The sequence below is a fragment of the Microchirus variegatus genome (genome assembly GCF_963457635.1).
Source record: "Microchirus variegatus genome assembly, chromosome: 2".
Classification (NCBI taxonomy): Eukaryota; Metazoa; Chordata; class Actinopteri; order Pleuronectiformes; family Soleidae; genus Microchirus; species Microchirus variegatus.
In genome coordinates, this window is record NC_139803.1 from 39,551,167 (window position 1) to 39,570,969 (window position 19,803).

Consider the following 19,803-nt stretch of genomic DNA (forward strand, 5'->3'; position numbering starts at 1 on the left):
ACCTGCTGCTCAGTGTTGTCATTGAGCTGAATCCGGACCTGCTTCTGGGAGAGGAGAGGGGGTGATGGTGAGGAATGAGGATGGGAAATGAAAGGGTCGATAAAAAAATGTCCCAAAAAAACCTGAATGAAATAAAACCCTTTGTTTGTGAAGGAGCCGATGCATCCGCCGTGTCGCTCATGACACCCACTTGTACTCATATTATGTGATTTAACTTGTGTTTTGTGAATTTAAAGGCGCCATATGTAAGAATGTGGCCACAAACGGTTACTACACTCAAATTCAAAATACCGAGGTCTTTTAGGTTTGGTTTTCTGACGTAACTGGCAACCCGTGGTTGCTCGGCAGCTGAGACTCTACTCTCTGCAATGATTGGTAGACGGCGGTAGGTGGCGCCACATGCCAAAACATGATTTCAAAACGTAAACATGATTTGCAGTCTGTAAAATATATTTTTTTATGCAAATATTTTGTCTGTGCTGTTGTTGTTGGTGAGTTCAGTTTGTTATATGAACATTATTCCTGAGTCTCTGTGACATATTAGGAGGATTTTATGGACAGTTGGGTTAGATTTATTACATAATGCACCTTTAACTTAGTTTCCATTACTGATAGACCAAAGCTAGATCAAGCATTTTTTTGAGTTGCGTGCACTGAAAAAACAACAGAATTTAAAATAGTTTAAAGTCAATAAACAGACCAAAGTAATCGATTTCTGAGGAAGAACACTAATATCTGTTACTGCGTAAGACACTCACAACTGCAGTATTCATAAAACCTTCTTCTCCGATTATTTACTGTTTGTCCAAAATGGTAATGTTGCATAGAATTCTATAAATATAAGAATAGGATTGGGACAAAGCCAAATATACAAGCCAAAATAGCACTACTTACGTCATTTTTGAACTTTTAGTATGGTAGAAAGGGAAATATTGAAAGCCAACACTTCTATTTATCTGTTTTGCTTCGAAGAGTTCGGATAAGCATCGTAAATGTGAGTCAACTCACCTTACTCTTCTCCTCCTGCTTGGCTGCTTGTCGGCATGGAGGATGCCAGATAGAACATCCTGAAGACACAAGGACAAAACACAGAATCTGTCAAAGTTTTCACAGAATACATTCACATTATTACAGAGTCAGGATGGCAGCCATGTTGACTAATTGGTCCATTTATAACTACAGATGGCGCAATACCACTTTTTCCTGTCAAATACCCATATCTCAAACTCTCGTATCTCAGTCCAATACAAGCATTTTAGACCTTGAAGCTGCTAACAACAATTTTATGCTATTTCAAGCTATTTCAAAGACATAATTCTCTAACTGTGTAACAAATATTCTTCTCCCATAAAGCAGAAATATACAGCCAACAACATGACTCAGCTAAAATGCTATTTGCTTCAGGTATATAATGTATTTAATAATGATTAACTAGCATTAGCATGTTCAAGGAAGAAGCTTTAGGCAAAAAATATATGAACAAGTCCTGAACACCAAATTAAAACTTATAGACTGTTATATCAGCTGTTTAATTCTAGTCTACTGACAAGTTAGCGCTTGTTAGCATTAAGTTTGACTTTTCTGCTTACACCACTAGCATAACAAATAAAGCAGAAATAAAAAGCCCACAACTTGACTCAGCTAAAATGCTATTTGCTTCAGGTATATATTATATTTAATAATAATTAGCTAGCATTAGCATGTTCAAGGAAGAAGCTTTAGACAAAAATATAAGACTAAGTCCTGAACACCAAATTAACAGGTATAGACTGTTATATCAGCTGTTTAATGCTAGTCTACTGACAAGTTAGCTCTTGTATTAGCATTAAGTTTAACTTTTCTGCTTACACCGCTAGCACAACAAACATATTTAGTGTACCAGAAACTCTAATTTTGAAAGTTTGAAGAAATGCAAAATAATTTCATTAACCTTTCATAGCATGATTATGCTAACAGGCCTACACTAGCGTTAGCTCAAAGTTGGCAGTGACTCTGTTCCACTCCAATTTTATTTATAAAGCGCTTTTTAAAATGTCATGGTTGAGACAAAGTGTACAGAAAGAAACATCAACAAACATAGAATATATTAAAAATGCACATTAGGAACACATTTGTGTCAAATCTCTTTTAAATAAGGACGTATTTCCTCAACTGTTATAATAGTATATCATTATAGATATGGAATTATTAAATGAATGCTCAATACGACGTGAAACAAATCAACCGTCCAAGGACACCAGCTGCTACCTTGTGTCAGAACAGCAGTGTCTGATGTGTGGCTGTGACTCAGGCACAAATTATGTGAATTAACTAAACTGCTAATCCACTTCATTAGGATCCAGAAGACCCATATGGGATCGGGTTTATGCTGACGTCGGGTGCTGCTGATGGCAACCAGAAGCAAACCGAGCCTGCAGACAGGTGTCGGAGCTTTAGAGAGCGCGGTGTGCGATAAAGAGAGAACAGGGTGAACCCGCGGATTCTGTCATCACTGGACCAACAGCTTCTGATCGTCTAAGAATAGACGGCCATGTGTTGCGTTGACTGATTCCTTTTGTGGCTTAGATGATAGCAGCAGCTATCCTGGAAGGTTTCAGGGTTAGGACACAAAACAGCACTCTCTGTGTGTCTCTGTATCCAAGAAAGTCAAACAAACGGTGTTTACCTTGCAGGTACATTTCCTCGCCTTCTGCAAACATCTGCTCACAGCGGGCACAGCGGGCACATGTGGGGTGGTAATGCTTCTCTCCAGCCTGTGGAGCAGGAGACAGGGATATGTTATTGTCATAGATGGTATAAGGTCTACAGAGGAAGAAGTGGTTTATTATTCAGCCACAAGGTGGAGCACTTGTTCAGAGTAAGGAGTAGAGCAGCTTCATTCAGGGCAGATCAGTGAGGGAAGCCAACGATGATATGAGAATCATAAACAAATTGACATAAAACGTCTCTGCAGCATCTCAACAGCTAATTATGAAGGAGACGCCATGACATGACTTGACATTCGGAGGCTAATGGAGGTTGCGCGTTATCACCAGAGCTCGAGGAAGAATCCACACGGCAGTGCAAAGAGAGGAGGAGGAAGACACGGTCGAAGGACGGATGTTCCTGTTACATTGCGTTATCGTTGAAGAGTTGATTACTTTTTCTTGACTTGTTAAACCGCAGGCCGCTGGGACCTCCAGGTCTTGAGGGATCCATTTCGTGACTAATATGACTCAGTCGAGGACAAAAGTCCAGCTGTTTGGTCTCCTATCTGGAACTGTCTTGTCTGGTTTATACTTCATCACAAGGCACTTTTGATCATTGTTGCTTGAATGAGTCGTAGGACATAATAATTATTATTCTGTGGATTCCCCCAGCGTATGTTTTCAGTAATTTCCTTGGCAACTAACCACAAACTACACCCTTAGAAATAAAAGTGCTAAGTAGAACCATATAAGGTTTTTCGGCTTGTCCTCATAGGAGAACCCTTTTTGGCTCCAGGTAGAACCTTTTCAAACCCTTTATTCAGGAAAGGGGTTTTAAAGGGTTCTCTGGATCAAAATGGCTCTTACTGGAACCATTACTTTTACCAAGAACCCTTGAAAAATCCTTTATTCGGGAAAGGGTTTTCCAGAAGCAAATGGTTCCAGGTTCCTCAGCCCTTGCAGAAGGAACCCTTATTTCTAAGAGTGTACCTTACCGCCAGCTCTTCTACAATCCTAACTTATGCTTCTGTCTATAATCTGTGCTCCCTTTACCTTTTTTGATAATGGATGGATTTGATAAAGTTGTTGATGACATTTGTGGGGGAGAAAAGGCTTGTTCTGATTTAAGTTTGTTCTGGGTTTTGAGGAATGGAGCATATATATCAGGCTTTGGGTTCCTGTTGTGAATGGTTCTATTTGGATCTGGGCTTACTCTCTGTGGTTCCTCTGGATCAGGATATTAGTTACCAACTCAAAGCATGTGCACACCCAAAAAAGAATATGGATGTGTACTTGCGGAAGCAAGTATTCTTCTAAAATCAGATTTCAGTTGGGTCACCAACCCCATCACCACCTAACCACCCAACAGATATTTCCTCAGCCTAACTCCATCCTGTTTTGAACTTTAACAACAATCAAAACCCGACTGGATAAGTAGAACTATCTCACTCTGTTGGCAGAACATCTCGTTTTTAAAACGCCAACGACGAACGGACTCAATAACGAGATGCAAATACTTTGCGATGAACTCATTCCCTTTTCTCCCTTTGCAAAAACAATCATGCGATGGTTGCTGATGATCTCCACCTCCACACTGCATCACCATCATTACTCAACAACAGGCCTGAACACTCCACATGTCCCTCTGAGGCTCCTGAACTTTGCTGCATCATCTCAGAAATACAAACGACAACGGAAAACAGGACGTCAACACCCTAATCGTTGGATAAAACCCGAGCTAATGCTTATCTGAAACACATGCGCAGCAGATGGAGAGAGGAGGCACGCGGAGACACAAACTGACCACAAATGAGACCAAATCCTGGTATTACTGCGAGGAAAATAAGGTCAGGTACTTAGCAACTTGCAGCGTGCAGTGGCAGCAGAGCCAACTCTTCATATTTGAAGTGAAATGAGACAGATACATGTAGACGAGAGACAGAGAGAGAAAAGAGGAAGTTGACTTAGAAACACTGAGGCCAGGAGATAAAAAAAGGCTGGAACTGGATTGAAATTCCCAACATGGAAAGTATGAGAGCGCCGGAAAGGAGATAGGACCGCAATCAAATCTTTCCTCTGACAGGCTGCATGAGGGGAAAATGATCATATTCAATGTCCTGCAGGACTGATAAGTCAAGGAAGAGAAGGGGTTGAGGGTTTGGAGGGGAATGAACTTGATGATGGGATGTTTTTCCAAGAAATAAGGGGTAAAAGAGGGTTTAGACTCTGTCGTCTTTTTGAAGCAGCAGTGGTGCAGATGTTGGTGTGACGATGGCAGCTCTGTGGTAATAGAGCAGGTGAGGTTACGAAGATAGTGTTGAGCCTTTCTCTACCACTTTATGGATAGGTTAAACTTTTAAATATAAACAAAATGTCAGCAGGGCCGTTTCTAGCTGTTTGGGGGCCCTATGCGAGTATGCGAGATACTATTTGGGGCCCCTGATTCCTAACTTTTTCTGATTGCCCCACAAACACTTAGATGCTTTGCAAATGTGTGCAAAATGAATGCATCCAATACATGCAAATAAAGACGGGTACTTTTAATGCTCAAAAATATAATAAAATATGAGTCTGAACTTGCAGTTTTGGGGCCCCCTGGTGTCTGTGGGGCCCTATGCAGCTGCATAGTCCACATATAGCAAGAAAAGGCTCTGAATGTCAGCTTCACACAACTCTGTCTCTCCCTTTCTGATGTGGTACATTTAGACGATTTCATAATTTAACCATTAAACAATTGTTTCTACACTGCTTCCAGACCATATTGTTGTTTTTTTAACAGGCCATATTTTCATCTCGATTGCACAAACCAGTCGGGCGAGAGCGTCGATCCATTTAGAAGATTGGAATAGATTTTGGTGAGCACGCCACACCATTCCCATTATTCTTTTCAAGGTCTAGGTCATCAAACTCCTTTTCTAATTTTAGATCTTCTCTCTCTGCCCGACTGGCTACTAGGAAAGACACACAAGGAACAACATTTCCATCCTCTCTCCTCCACACTGCTGCTGCTGTAAAGTCCCGACTATTGACTCGATTCCTCCCCGCGGAGCAGACGCTTTGATCTCGAACAAATGCCGTGACATTTTGAGAGCTCCATCTCGTATCGGCCGATGTTTCAAAGTGCACTCCAGTAGCTGGTAAAGTGTTTGGAAATCGAGGCCTCTCAAGCTAACACACAACTGGGCCAACTAACTGTGTGTGTGTGTGTGTGTGTGTGTGTGTGTGTGTGTGTGTGTGTGTGTGTGTGTGTGTGTGTGTGTGTGTGTGTGTGTGTGTGTGTGTGTGTGTGTGTGTGTGTGTGTGTGTGTGTGTGTGTGTGTGTGTGTGTGTGTGTGTGCTGGCATTTCATTTAGGACCAAAACAAAGAGACCGCAAAGAGCTGGAATAGTGTTTATCAGACTGATTAAGAAAATACACCAGATGGACAAAAGTATTGGGACGACTGACCGTTACAACAAGGGCCGTATTGCCATATTCAAGTACTTCAATATGGAGTTAGGAAATTAGTGAATTCCAATTCCTTGCTTAACCCTCAATCTCAAAAATGTGCGCTCCCTCTAGTGCAAGTGCTGTCCTGATTCTCAGAAAAATTAAGTTCAAGGCCAAGTTTAAGGGCTGTATTGCCCTCAATATTGAGATTTTCCCAGACCACCCTTGGGAGCAAGGGCTACCCAGATTGCTTTGCGGACAATCTATCGTTTGCTATCGCTTACTTTTCAATAAGCCGTGGTGTGTGGTAACTGTCAGCTGAATATGTCCCTCAACACTTGGTTTTGAGGGCCAGTTAAGATTAAGGGTTGAGATTGAGGGTTAAGATTGAGGGTTAAGATAGGGATTGGAATTGTCTCTTAGTCTTGAAAGACTTTCCTCAAGATTTTGATGCGTTTCTATGGGAATTTGTGCCCATTTCCTCATTAAATAGAGCATTTATGAGGTCAGGCACCAGTGTTGAACAAGAAGACCTGGCTCGCAATCTCTGTTCCAGTTCATCCCAAAGGTGTTCGATGGGGTTGAGGTCAGGTCAGTCAAGTTCTTCCACACAAAAATGTCACAAAAGTCAAACCATGTCTTTTTAGTCCTTGCTTCGACTAATGGGGCACAATCACGATGGAATAGAAAAGGTTCTTCCTCAAACTGTTGCAAAACAACAATGGAAGCAAAGAATTGTCTCGGTATGCTGAGGAGTTAAGATTGTCCTTCACTGGAGATCAGGGACCTAGAGCCCAAAGAGTGTTTGAAACACCTGAATACAATAATTAACAGGTGTGGCCAAATACTTTGTCCATATACTCAGACCATTTCTACCAAATGGACCTATATGCAGAGCTGCTTAGTAGAACAGCCATAGGAGGCGCTCTCTAACTCTGACCTGTCCCATTATAAGTCAATGTCTTCCATCATGCATGGGCCAAGGCTGTAGACAAAACTTATGGATGAGGTGCAGAAGTCTGATTCTATCTCAGATGACTTGATTTCCATGATGCTAAAATACTTTTTTTTTAACAAAAATGTTACGTAGTGTATCTTTAAGCATCAAAAACGACACCGTTTTTGTTCAAATCATGTAATATTAACACACTCTTGTGTGATGTGCTGGGGCTCATTAATAATGCAACAAGGTAATATATTGCTATCTCGCTTCTTCGATATCAGGACAACAACCAACACTAACCTTAACCTCAACCAGAATCACAATATTAGCTCACAAACATTTAACTAGTCCCTCAGAAATCAGGTTTTGGTCTCCATGTCAGTGTTTATGCCAGAAAAAAGGTCCTAAAGAGGTAACAAAAACACACACACACACACACAGAAAGATAAACGCTCTCATTCCATTTCTTCTGTTTCTTCCTCTCTCCAGACGCAGGAACCTGATAGGTGTTTATGAAAGGAGGGAATATGAGAGTGCGTTGTGTGATGAATTGGACGGAGAAAGTGAGGGATTGTGGTTTGGCCCGGCTGTTTTCTGAGGTCACGGCGGGAACTACCAAGAAGCAAACACCCCTGCCCTCCTACTCCCCTCCACCACCACCACCATCCTCCTCCTCCCTCACCCCCCTTCATCTAAAAGCTTTCTTCTTCTCCTCTCCTCTCAGAGCAGAGTATCACATGTCACTTCCTTCCATCACTGCAGAAACAAACACACAGATTTCTACCTGTAAACTCAACCTCATCCAACTCGGACTGAATCTCTCTGCTCATTTCCTGTCCGTTCGTCCATTTCTGATTCACAGAGAACGGCCTCCTCAACGCCATTTGCTGAGCGGCCATTTTGAACGATCGCCTGGTTTCCTGGTGCTGTTTCATTTGTGGGGGTAAACTGGCCTTTATACTTCTTAACCATGGCAGTTTACTTTAAAGGCGCCATATGTAAGAATGTGGCCAAAAACTGTTACTACATTCAATTTCAAAATACCGAGGTCTTTTCAGTTTCTTTTTTCTGACCTAACTGGCAACCCGTGGTCGCTCGGCTGCTGAGACTCTACTGACTGCACTGATTGGTAGACGGCGGTAGGTGGCGCCACATGACGCCAAAACATGATTTCAAAACATAAACATGATTTACAGTCTGCAAAATATTTTTTTTTTAATGCAAATATTTTGTCTGTACTGTTGTTGTTGGTGAGTTCAGTTTGTTATATGAACATTATTCCTGAGTCTCTGTGACATATTAGGAGGATTTTATGGCCAGTTGCTTTAGATTTATTACATAATGCACCTTTAAGTATTATTCTTAATAAACCTTAAATACAATAAAAAAAAGTATACCTTTATATTCACTAAGAAAACATAGAATTCTTTGATTGTTTTTGTTTCCTTTATCATGAAGCTTCCTCGTTCACACACACTGCTCAAAGGCACACACACTGAATTAGGTCACACACACACACACACACACACACACACACACACACACACACACACACACACACACACACACACACACATATATATGACATAATGACAGCAACAACCTGAGAATCTATTCTCCCTCCATATCTAATAGCACTTTCTCTTTTTGTCGCAGTAAATCCTTGAACACAGATGACATTTCAAGAGGCAGAGCAGCACCTGAGCGTGGCTGATGATGAATGGGTGAGCAGCCTGAGGGTGGAAGGAAGGAAGGAAGGAAGGAAGGAAGGAAGGAAGGAAGGAAGGAAGGAAGGAAGGAAGGAAGGAAGGAAGGAACATAAGAAGGAAAGGAACGATTCTGCTGCATCTTGTGTTCACATAAACTCATTATTTGCAACAGAAATGCATGATTTTTTGTGTATTTTTTTTCCAGTGAAGCAGCAGCAGCAGCAACTTCACTCATCTCAGCAGCTCCCAGGTTTTTGGTTGCTTAGTAACAATAACAGCATTGGTTAAAGACACTCAATCTCTTGATTCTCCCATGCATTTTACTACATGTGAACGCACCCTAAATTTGCCCAATTAACAGAAGCTGGTCTCAGATCTGTTCGTGCACAGCTTTAAAGACAAAGAAACGCAGCAGATTTCTTTGCTGTTTCCGCTCTGGAAGCTTTTCTCATGTATCTGCATCAGCGGCTCATATGAGAGCTGATGAAAGTTTAATGACCGCTTTGGAAAAATGGGGTCAACACTGGAATCTGCTACATATATATATATATATGAGAAGTAGAAGTAGAAGATAAAACACTAACATACAACGTAGATCTGCACGACTCCATGACTTCTCTTCTATTTTAATGAGACTATAAGGCCTTAGCGTGGTACACTGCAAACATATGACGGACATTATATCAGCCATGACATCACGTCGCACGTTTAAAACAATCAAATGAGTTATCATGACATAAAACCAATGATCTGCGACTAAAAATGGCAGAATTGTACTGAATCGTGACCTTGAAATTGAATAATATGACATGATACATAGTCCGTCAGAGCGCAGTAAAGTTACCTCCAGGACTTTCCCAGTGATGTACTTCTTGCAGCTCTCGCACTGGATGCCGAACATGGCGTGGTAGTCCATCTCGCAGAAGGGGATCCCGTCCCTGATGGGACAAGAGAGGGTGAGACGCTGAGGCACTGACACTACCGTTCAAAAGTTTGGGGTCATTTAGAAATGGAAGGAAAAGCCCTTTTTTCCCCAAAGAATATGGCTAAAAAAATCACATTTTATTTTCATTTTTTTGCCCCTTTAGAATCACAAACCAGTGGAGTTGCCCCCCCCCCTGGTGGCCATTTGCGAGAATACAGGGTTTAGGAGATTCCACACTGGCTTCACTTTCTGGAGCCAGAGATAACTTCCATTATTTCTATGCAAAACTTTGGACTTTTAAAGCATATATTGACTACACTACCGTTTAAAAGTGTGGGGTCAGTTAGAAATTTCCTTATTTTTTAAGGAAAAACACTTTTTTTCAATGTATAACATTAAATGAATCAGAAATACACTCTATACATTGTTAAGATGTTAATGTGTACATAGGTGTATAGAGGCCCATTTCCAGTGTTCTAATGGTACATTGTGTTTGCTAATTGCGTTAGAAGGCTATTAAATGATTAGAAAACCCTTGTGCAATGAATGTTAGCAGATACCGTGTTGCTTCATAGACTTTAAAACATAAATGTCTGACTGAGTTTAAGCAGATATTAAACAGACGTGACGCTGCCAGCTCTCTGCTACAGAGCCTGTGTAACGTTCAACCGCTCTGACGAGTGTTTTTTTTACGCGTTTTACACTCAGCTGAAGTGGTCGACTGCAGCGGGACTTACTTGCTGATGTACTCGGCGTTGAGCACCTTGTTGCAGACATTGCACTTGAAGCAGCCCAGGTGCCAGTGTTTGTCCAGAGCCACCAGAGACTGTTCGTTCTTAAACTCCTTCCCACAACCGCAGCAATCTGCACAAACACAGTGTTTTTTGTTTTTTTTGAAATGACAGAAAGCGTAGGTGCAAAAACAGAGGTTGCAAAAGACGAGACGGGGAGTAAACAGAGACGTAAACAAAGCACTGACTGTGGACAGCCTGTATGGGTGCTGGGCTGTTGGCAGGGAGTGGCTGGGTACATTTTTGGCAGATGCACTCCTTCCCGTTAAATGTCACTCGGTCGCCGGCCGGGAATGGCTGTCTGCGAACAAACAGAAAACAAACAGAAAACAAACAGAACATCAGATACTGATATGTGATTTATCATCAGGGTTCAAATTTCCCCCCCAAAAAATCGGAAATAAGATTAAGCAAATCCAAAAATGCTAGGGTAAAAGTACAGTGTGTAAATGTAGTTTGTCATTTGTGAGCTACTGGAAAAACATGGTGACCCAAAATGGCCGCCTCCGGAGAGATGACCTAGCTCAAACGCTATGAATTAATGAAAGAATGAAATCAGGTGATTTTACACTGGTAAAAAACAAAGTCAGTCATAATTATTATGTCTTAAATTTCAGCTGAATGAAAATAAATACACTAAATTGTACACATGGGGAACTTTAAAAGTTATGTAAGCTAACTTAGCCGCCTCCGTAGAGAGATGACCTAGCTCAAAAGCTAATTCTTTCACACAATTCATGAAATCAGGTGGTTTACGCTAGTAAAAAAAGTTTTAGTCTTTTTAGTGTGTCTATTTTACACATGGGGAACTTTAAAAGTTATGTAAGCTAACTTAGCAGCTGTTAGTTCAATACTTCATATACTAAGGATGGACAGACATGCGTATATTCAGGTTCCTATATGTACTTTTTAACGATAATTGAAACGAGGTGTGAACAGAGTCGTAGGTGAAGACCCAAGTGGATAGAACAATCACAACTATTCATTAGCAGGCCTTCAGAGACCAAAGCCATTATATTAAGATGCATTTCAAACACATTGCTAATGTCTCATGCTCGTCAAACGCGGCCACTGTGGCAGAGAGTCAGTCACAGATGGACTTGACGAGTCCTTGGCAGCGACGTGTTGCATCCTCCAGCTCAGAAATGTGACATTTGAGCTGCAGTCGCTCTCTGTGTGACAGCCAGCTACTGACGGAGGAACACGTCCAGGAGCCAGATTACAGTTTACTCATACACATAAACAGTGAACAAGTTTGTTTATTTTTGGTTCGGATGTGTTGAGTCTGTCTCATTTAAAACGGTGGTTGCTGCACCTGACAATTTGGAAATCTCTAGTTCTTAAAAGTTGTATTTTCTTTTACATAACATACAGTTACGGGTGGTTCATTGGCAGAAAATGTGTTCATTTAAGCACAAATTTGCTTTCAAATAAAAATTGCCTTAGTAAAAACATTACATTGGTCATTTAGGTGAGGGCTTAGCTTAACGAAGGCCACAACCTTCTACAGCGAAGGCCACAACCTTCCACAGCACCCTAAATGGACAAACAAGTCAGAGAATAGTGTGTTTTTGGGGTGTTTTGGAGCAGTTAGGAAGAAAAAAAACATCCTTTCTGGTATGTGAAGGCCACCGTAGTTCCCTGACACTCCTGGGAAAGGGAGGAGTGATCAGAGTGAGTCGTCTGTTTGTTACAATCTGCAGTCTTAGGATTGGATGTCACCAGTTCTTACACACTTGATCTTTCAAAAACAAGATGGAAAAAGATAAAAGAAACACTTGAAGCCAACAGTGAGGACATAAGAGACGGCAAATGTCCAATTCAGGATGAATTCAGGACGTCTTTTGGACAGTTTGAGGTCCTTGAAGCCAGAATCTCTTTCATCTTTAATTACGAGGAAGGTGTTTAACCAGATTTTGGTCGTACGCTCTGCCATAAAGCAAACAAAGAGGTCCAGACAGAGGTTGGGCATAAACACAGACAGATTTACTGTGGGTGAATTATTGATGATCACTACGGCGTTGTGACCGCGAGACAGACGCGCTTGCACGGCAGCGGAGAGTCTGCTGCTTCATCTCCGGGGCAGCATCTGCCCTATTTTTTTTACATCGCTCACAATAAACCTGAGTGTTAGATCTTCACAAAAGGCTCATTTGTTGTAAGACGAGTGGCCAAAGTTTATGACGATCACGTTACAAAACCACAAACGCTGCGGGAACATTCTGTTGATCTCAGGTTCGGGCATTGGGCTCGCCGCGCTACGGTAGCACACACGTGGTACACTTGACACAAGCTAAGGGAATGGTCTAAGTGGGCTGATCATACACACTTAAAATTCCTGCCAACGTGAGGATCCTGTTACCTTTTTAGACCCAACAACACACACACATTCTTGACCATCATCCTTAATGAGAACATCTTTACATATAATGCATTCCCTAACCATCTTACCCCTATTATTAACCATCACAAGTTAATGTCTGACCCTAAACTAAACCCAAGTCTAACTAAATCTAAAACCAAATCTTAGGACACTGACTAACCCTAACCCCTATTAGCCATCACAAATGAATGCCTTACACTAAACTAAACCAAAATCTAGCACTAACCCTAAAACCAAAATTAGGACACTGACTAATCCTAACCCCAATATTAACCATCACAAATGAATACCTGACACTAAGACACTAAACTAAACCCAAATATAACACGAACCCTAAAACCAAATCTTAGAACACTGCCTAACCCTAACCCCAACCCTAATATTAACCATCACAAATGAAGTCCTGACCCTAAACTAAACCCAATTCTAACACTACCCTAAAACCAAATCTTAGGACACTGACTAACCCTAACCCTAACCCTAACCCCAATTAGACATCACAAATGAATGCCTTACACTAAACTAAACCCAAGTCTAACACTAACCCTAAAACCAAATCTTAGGACACTGACTAACCCTAACCCCAATATTAGCAATCTCAAATGAATGCCGGAATTGGAGCTGTACTCTTGACCATTTCCACAGAAACAAGCTGGACCAGGTTTTGGTCTCTGTTAAACAGACACGGTTCTGGTTCTGGCTCTAGTGCTGTTCTAGGAGATTCAGAACCTTGGTGCTTCCTGGCGAACCAGCCCACATTCGTCAATTTTTTTGGCCGGTGTAAGGACCTCTGGTCCTGAAAGGTCAACCCTAACCCTTACCTAAAGACACACACGTCCACACAATTCCGGCTGTGAATGCGTCTTTTAAATAACCACACCTTCTTCTTCTTATCTATAACATAAGCAGCAACGATGATGAGTACACAGATGTTTATCAACTGACTGATCTGACGTGACACGAGCGTTCTATAAGAGTGCTCTTGAGTCAGATGAGAATTGACAGGTGTAAAAACAAAGTGACTTTGTGCCATTATTAGCAAAAAAAAAAAAAACTCACTTGCACGAGGCACAGACGAAGCATCGAGGATGGTAGGTCTTGCCCAGAGCGGACACCACTTCCCCCTCGATGAAGTCCTGGCAGCTGAAGCAGCGGGTGCCGTACAGTCGCTGGTAGTCCAGAGTACAGATGTACTCGCCCTGCCGCACGAAGAAGCCGCCCTGGGCCAGCTCACATCCACAGACTGGGGGAGGTTCGTAGGTAAAGGAAAAAGGACAGAGAAGACAGGAAATGGACAAATTAGACAACAATGATGACAAGTTCAGAGATTATAATACAAGCAAAAGATATGAAATGCACACCCTGCAACCGACAGGGATTATTTTCATCATCGATTAATTTTATATAATATTTTGGTCCATAAAATGTCAGAAAATTATGTTCTCACATGTCTAGGTTTGTCTACAAATTAAAATATTTCAGTTTGGCTGAATTCTTTCAAAGAAATCAGAAAATATTCACATTTTAAGAAGAAAAAAACCTCAAACCGATCAATTGGTCATGAAAATAGTCATTTGAGTAATTGTTTAAGCCTTTACTCATTCTATAGTACGCAACTTGTTGATATAACATAATAAATAAAAATATTTCAATCATAACCTCCCAATACTACAATCTATTTATCAATACGTCATGTTTTATCCATACCAGTATACAGTTAGCTTTGCATAGCTTAGCATTTCAAAATGGAGAGTGGCGTAAACAGCCGCAGTTTCTTCATGTTGTTGACTTCCACATTTCATAATTATGCTTTTTTTTACTTTCCAGCAGACACTTTAATGAGAATTTTTCAGATTTGACCGTTTAATACGAAGCTAGAATCGGTATGCCGTTAGCTTAGCCTAGCTTACGTGGACTTTGTCCAAAGGTACACTCTTCAGTGACTTACCGTTGGGTAATTTATGATTAAATGGCACGTTTATTTCCTCAGATACAGTTTATAAAAGTGACTTAACAGACTGTGTGGATCATTACACTGACATAATTGCATGTCATTAAACATTATGTCATGTCTATGCTTTTGTCCTCACAGTGTTCAAATACAAGGTGACGCCAAATGATTACAGTCATGTTTTTCATTTTAATAAGCGTAGTCAACATCCTGTCGCCTGTCAACAATATCAGAATCACACAAAAGGGAAACGTTCGGCCTGCAAATCCTGTACGTCGTCATTTCAAGTCGTGCAAAGACTTAAGTGGAAGAGGAGGCTTTGTGTTGAGCGGAGCACGTTTGACACGTCTGATTGTTTTTCCTCGTGTTGTTTTTACACCGACAATGACCTAGTTTGTGTGGTATTTATATCTTTGTAAGTTCCAAAAGACCTGGTTTTAGGGTTAAGTTTAGGGTAAGGGTTAAGATTAGGGGCTTAGTTGTGGTGGTTAAGGTTCAGGTAAGGGGTTAGGGAGTGCATTAAGGGCCAATTCCAATTCCTATCTTAACCCTCAATCTTAACCCTTAATCTTAACTGGCCCTCAAAACCAAGTGTTGAGGGTTATTTTGTCACTTAGAAATGGGACACCCCTTAAATGCAGATACGTCTTCAGACTGTAGGGGGCAGAATAACGCGAAAGCTGCGTCCAGTCTGTCAACTCCAAAAAAGAAGAAGAACACATTTACGTCAGGATTATTAATAACGATCCGTTTGTCAGTCAAGTTATTAGGTTGTCAGTTAGTTATAAGATGATACTCATACAAATACCACAACCACGGACATATTCAGCTATCCGGCTATTGACAAAATATCGTAAAATAAGAATAAATGTTACGCAACAATGACGTCAGTAATCCATAATATGGGCCTAAACTAAGATAATAAAATGGTTTTCATCATTTTTATATCTCTATTTACAAAGAAAATACTTAATTTGTAGCGTACTCGTTTGGCTGCTTTCGGCGCCATCTTTGTTACGTCAAAAAACGCAATGCATTCTGGGTAGCCCTTGCTCCCAAGGGTGGTCTGGGAAAATCTCAATATTGAGGGCGATACAGCCTTTAAACTGAATTTTTCTGAGAATCGGGACGGCACTTGCACTAAAATTCAGGGAATTTTTGAGATTGAGGGTTAAGCAAGGAATTGGAAGTCCCCACCAAGGTATAAAAACAAGTTATTGTGTGTGTGCAGGCTGCAAAGTGTCTCTCTAACAATGTCTAACAGCAACTCCCCCCCACCCCCTGCAAAAAAAAACCCAAACAAACTGTACACACTCATGAACACTCAGTAACCCGTGGCAACTGCATGACATCACAGCACAGTCACACCCTCAGGGGGAAACCTCGCTCTATTATTCCACTCCTTTAGCAAAAACAATAGCCCTTCCTTTACTTTTCCCGCCATTCTTCTCGGCGTGTCAGGAAAGATAAATGAGCGGGTGTTTTTTTTTTTGCGTCGCTGCTCGCTTGAACCTTTCTCACAGTCTCAAAGTCACAAGGATGTTGTGAAGGTGTGAGATAAGACACATGGGCAGCCCACGGTGGTGAGATCACACACGTACAGGGAACACGAGAAGGCAAAAACGTGGGATTTAAACACGCACAATTTAGCTATAAAAGCTAAATTATAGCCATTTCTGTGTTAAATTGCAGAGATTGCATTGAATAGCGACACATTCGACACATCTGGCTTTTTTAAATCTGATAAACTGACCCATTATTTAATCCCTATGTAGCAAAAATGTACTAAAATAATAAAGCACACACAGCGTGGGCCAAATTTCTGTCCAACTACGATTGAATCACAGAAAATTATTGCACAAACGGAAAGTAGAACAACAGCAAATTAGACGGTTGCTCCTTGTTTTTCGTGTATGTCCCTATCCCTAAATAGTCCCAAAATGCGAGGGCTACGAGTCTTGTAGGTTTCCTTTTCCTCGTGTGACAAGGCACGCTCATAAATACATGTCTGGGGTATAAAGATTATGCCGCAGGGATAACAGAGGGATTTAAAAGTATCCTAAAAGCAACGTTTGCAGTACTTCTGAGGTTCTTCCTCCACGTGTTTATCCTCCATTTCACTTTTTTCCTACTCGTTGCACAACAGTCCATTTTTTATCAGCTTATGAAAACTTTTTTCCCCGACATGTTGGACAACCTTTGTCCAGGGTTTTTTTTCGCACCGCGTAACTGTATTTTTCTTCTCTCTCTCTCCGATCCACTCCCAGTGGTTGGGACATGCTTATAAAACAACCACAACAACACAAGCAGGGAATGTTTTCATCAGGATGCGGACGACGTATTTTTCCAGCACCAGCGCGTCCGGTTCACATGTGCGGAACCAGGTCTGCAGTTAGATAAAAGCTCCAGGCTGATAATGGTGTAATCTGGACGGATTGATGGCGATTATTTGATAAAAGATTAAACGTATGACAGATCAGCATTTTGACGAAATTCGGGAGAACCAAAATCTCACTCTTCAGATGAAAATATGTTTTCTTTCTTGCCAGAATCAACAAAATCCAAGATTTGGACTTTTTAAATAGGTTGTACCAAGTGTCAAAATAGTCCTACAGCTCTACTGGATGGAGGGATGGCAAAAAGAAGGTAAAATTAAGGGACCGTATCTATGTTCCAAGGGTCCTATGTTCCCTGGGTCCTATGTTCCCCGCTTTGTATGTGACCGGGGAAAAAGGGTCCTATGTTCCCCGCTTTCACCCTAAGGACCCGGGGAACATAGGACCCTACCCCTTACCCTAACCCTTACCCTAACCCTTACCCTAACCCTTACCCTAACCTCAAACCTAACCCTAACCCTAACCCTAACCCTAACCCTAACCCTAACCCTATTCCTTGCCCTTACCCTAACCCTTTACCCTGGAGCGCCACACCCAGGCTTCCACAAAGAAGGGAACATAGGACCTTTTTTGGGAAAAACGGGGAACATCTAACCTGATCGGGGAACATAGGTAAGACCCCAAAATTAATGTTGTAGTAGTGTTGTGCAAAAGGTTAACGCATGGAGCGTTTCCATGACAATTGACCGGAAAAAGAAGCGAATGACGCCATGTTTACGTGCCACGACACCGGAGTCCAGGCACCGTTTACCAGTTAGTTTTTACTCCGTTAGCTGCATTAGCTCCTTTTAGCGTCAGTTAGCGCGCCTACAGTGGAACTGGAGCGGTCTGTTTATTAAACGAAAAGAACAGCGCTACAAACAACCAGCGTAGCTGTGTACTGCGTATGTGTGCCTCTGTTTTTAAAGTTTAGCGGCACTTTAGAGACTCATTTTAACAACCGGGAGTCACGTAAAACATGACGTCACGCATGACGACCTCTCTAAAAGTTTGTTTACAATCATGCAAGGACAAAAACTAAGCTAATTTGTGCACTCGACCATGTCCTGTTCACTTCACTATGGCCGGATAACTGTTTTTTTGGGACTCAACAGTTTCACAGTCATTATCTTGGCCTTGTGCGGTTGAGAAACAGCTTTGAAAATGGGGACTTAATGTTGCATCAAATGCAGGAAGCAATAAAATTGGCAAATGGACTTAACTCTCTTGGTGAACACTTCCCAATGAGCAGTACAAGCACGAGTCACTGAAATCACTGAATCAACACAAACGTCTTTTGACATTTAAGGTCAGACGATCCACTGCTGAACGGAGCTGTTGGACGAGACCATTTTCTCCATTTCTGTGGCGTTTTGTGTTGTTTTTGTTGGACATTAAGCAACAACAGCAACTCCTGCTATAACTGTTCTGGTAAGTTTTGACTTCTCAAAGTCATTATAGAATCAACACATTTACTTGCTGATTTGCGATGTTGTCGCCCCCCCCCCCGTTCAATAACATCATCGATACGCAAGGACAATTATCGATATTTTAATCACCAAACGAAGGCGCTCTAAAGTAAACATCAACGTCGTTACTTCAGAAAAAGAGGGATTTTACTGCGGGATAATGACGGAGAAAGCTACGTTGCCCCATCCACAGTTAAAGTTAGGGTTAGGGTTAGAAAAACCCTGCACTTTTAACTTTTCACAGACATTTTATTGTCTTCAGTTGGACAAATATCGCGATGTATCGCAACTTAATTGTCTTGCAATGTATTGATTATCACAGAATCGTTGTATCGCGATGATTATTGGCATTTTGGACCATGTATCGCCTTGCGGTACCCTGTGATTCCCACACCTCCTGTAGCATTCAACTTGAAAATTAGTTCTTTCACGCTTACGACTTAACTTGGACGTGTTTCCGGTCACTTTAGAGGACTAATTTCTACTCTGACAGGCTTGAAATTGGTCCATAAAGACCCAGTGACAGCAGCTCTGGCAGAGAGAAATATGGACTGGAAGAGACGGAGCCAGAAATCCAAACTCCTGAGTCCTGATTCCCACCAGCTCATCTTTCAGACCCTGTATATATTTATACATGCGCTGCCAGTTGGCACATGCACGATTCTCCTTACTGTATTATAAGTTGGTTTCCTTAAGCGGCGCTCACCTCCTCCATCATTTATGGACCACCAGGAAGCGTGGCATACTTTTAAAAGTCAACCTAAACATTTGATCTAATTCGTTTCATCTGCAGTGCAGCAGCAGCAGCAGCAGCAGCAGCAGCAGCAGCAGCAGCAGCAGCAGCGCGGTTCGCCCACTGAGAGAGAAAACCCAGAGCAGCAGACGAGGCCTCGAACGCCGATGATGAGCTCGTGTCTGAATGAATTACCACAAGTCTTTTAATCTCGACCGTCATCGGCGATGGAAATCTTCAAAAGCGGGCGTTCCTCTTATCTTCTCGTATCGCTCATTCGCGTGGGAAAAGGATAGGGAGGATGACGGAGCGAGTTTGTGAAGTGGAGAGTTCACTTTCAAATACGCACAAATTTGTACCTGAACTATCTACATCTTCAAGAACTGGATCACTTGGGCCTGATCTATT

At 41.7% G+C, this 19,803-nt stretch overlaps 1 protein-coding gene across 1 annotated transcript in view; it reads right to left on the bottom strand.

Annotated features, from left to right (window-relative positions):
- Positions 1-19,803, bottom strand: part of ablim2 (actin binding LIM protein family, member 2) — a 71,366-nt gene that overhangs the window by 29,258 nt on the left and 22,305 nt on the right. The window contains exons 3-9 of the mRNA XM_083909944.1: positions 13,927-14,110; positions 10,673-10,785; positions 10,431-10,557; positions 9,613-9,706; positions 2,666-2,753; positions 1,009-1,067; positions 3-44 (exon numbers count right to left, since the gene is read on the bottom strand). Of these exons, the coding sequence (XP_083766070.1) occupies positions 3-44; positions 1,009-1,067; positions 2,666-2,753; positions 9,613-9,706; positions 10,431-10,557; positions 10,673-10,785; positions 13,927-14,110 (707 nt within the window). The remainder of the gene's footprint in view (positions 1-2; positions 45-1,008; positions 1,068-2,665; positions 2,754-9,612; positions 9,707-10,430; positions 10,558-10,672; positions 10,786-13,926; positions 14,111-19,803) is intronic.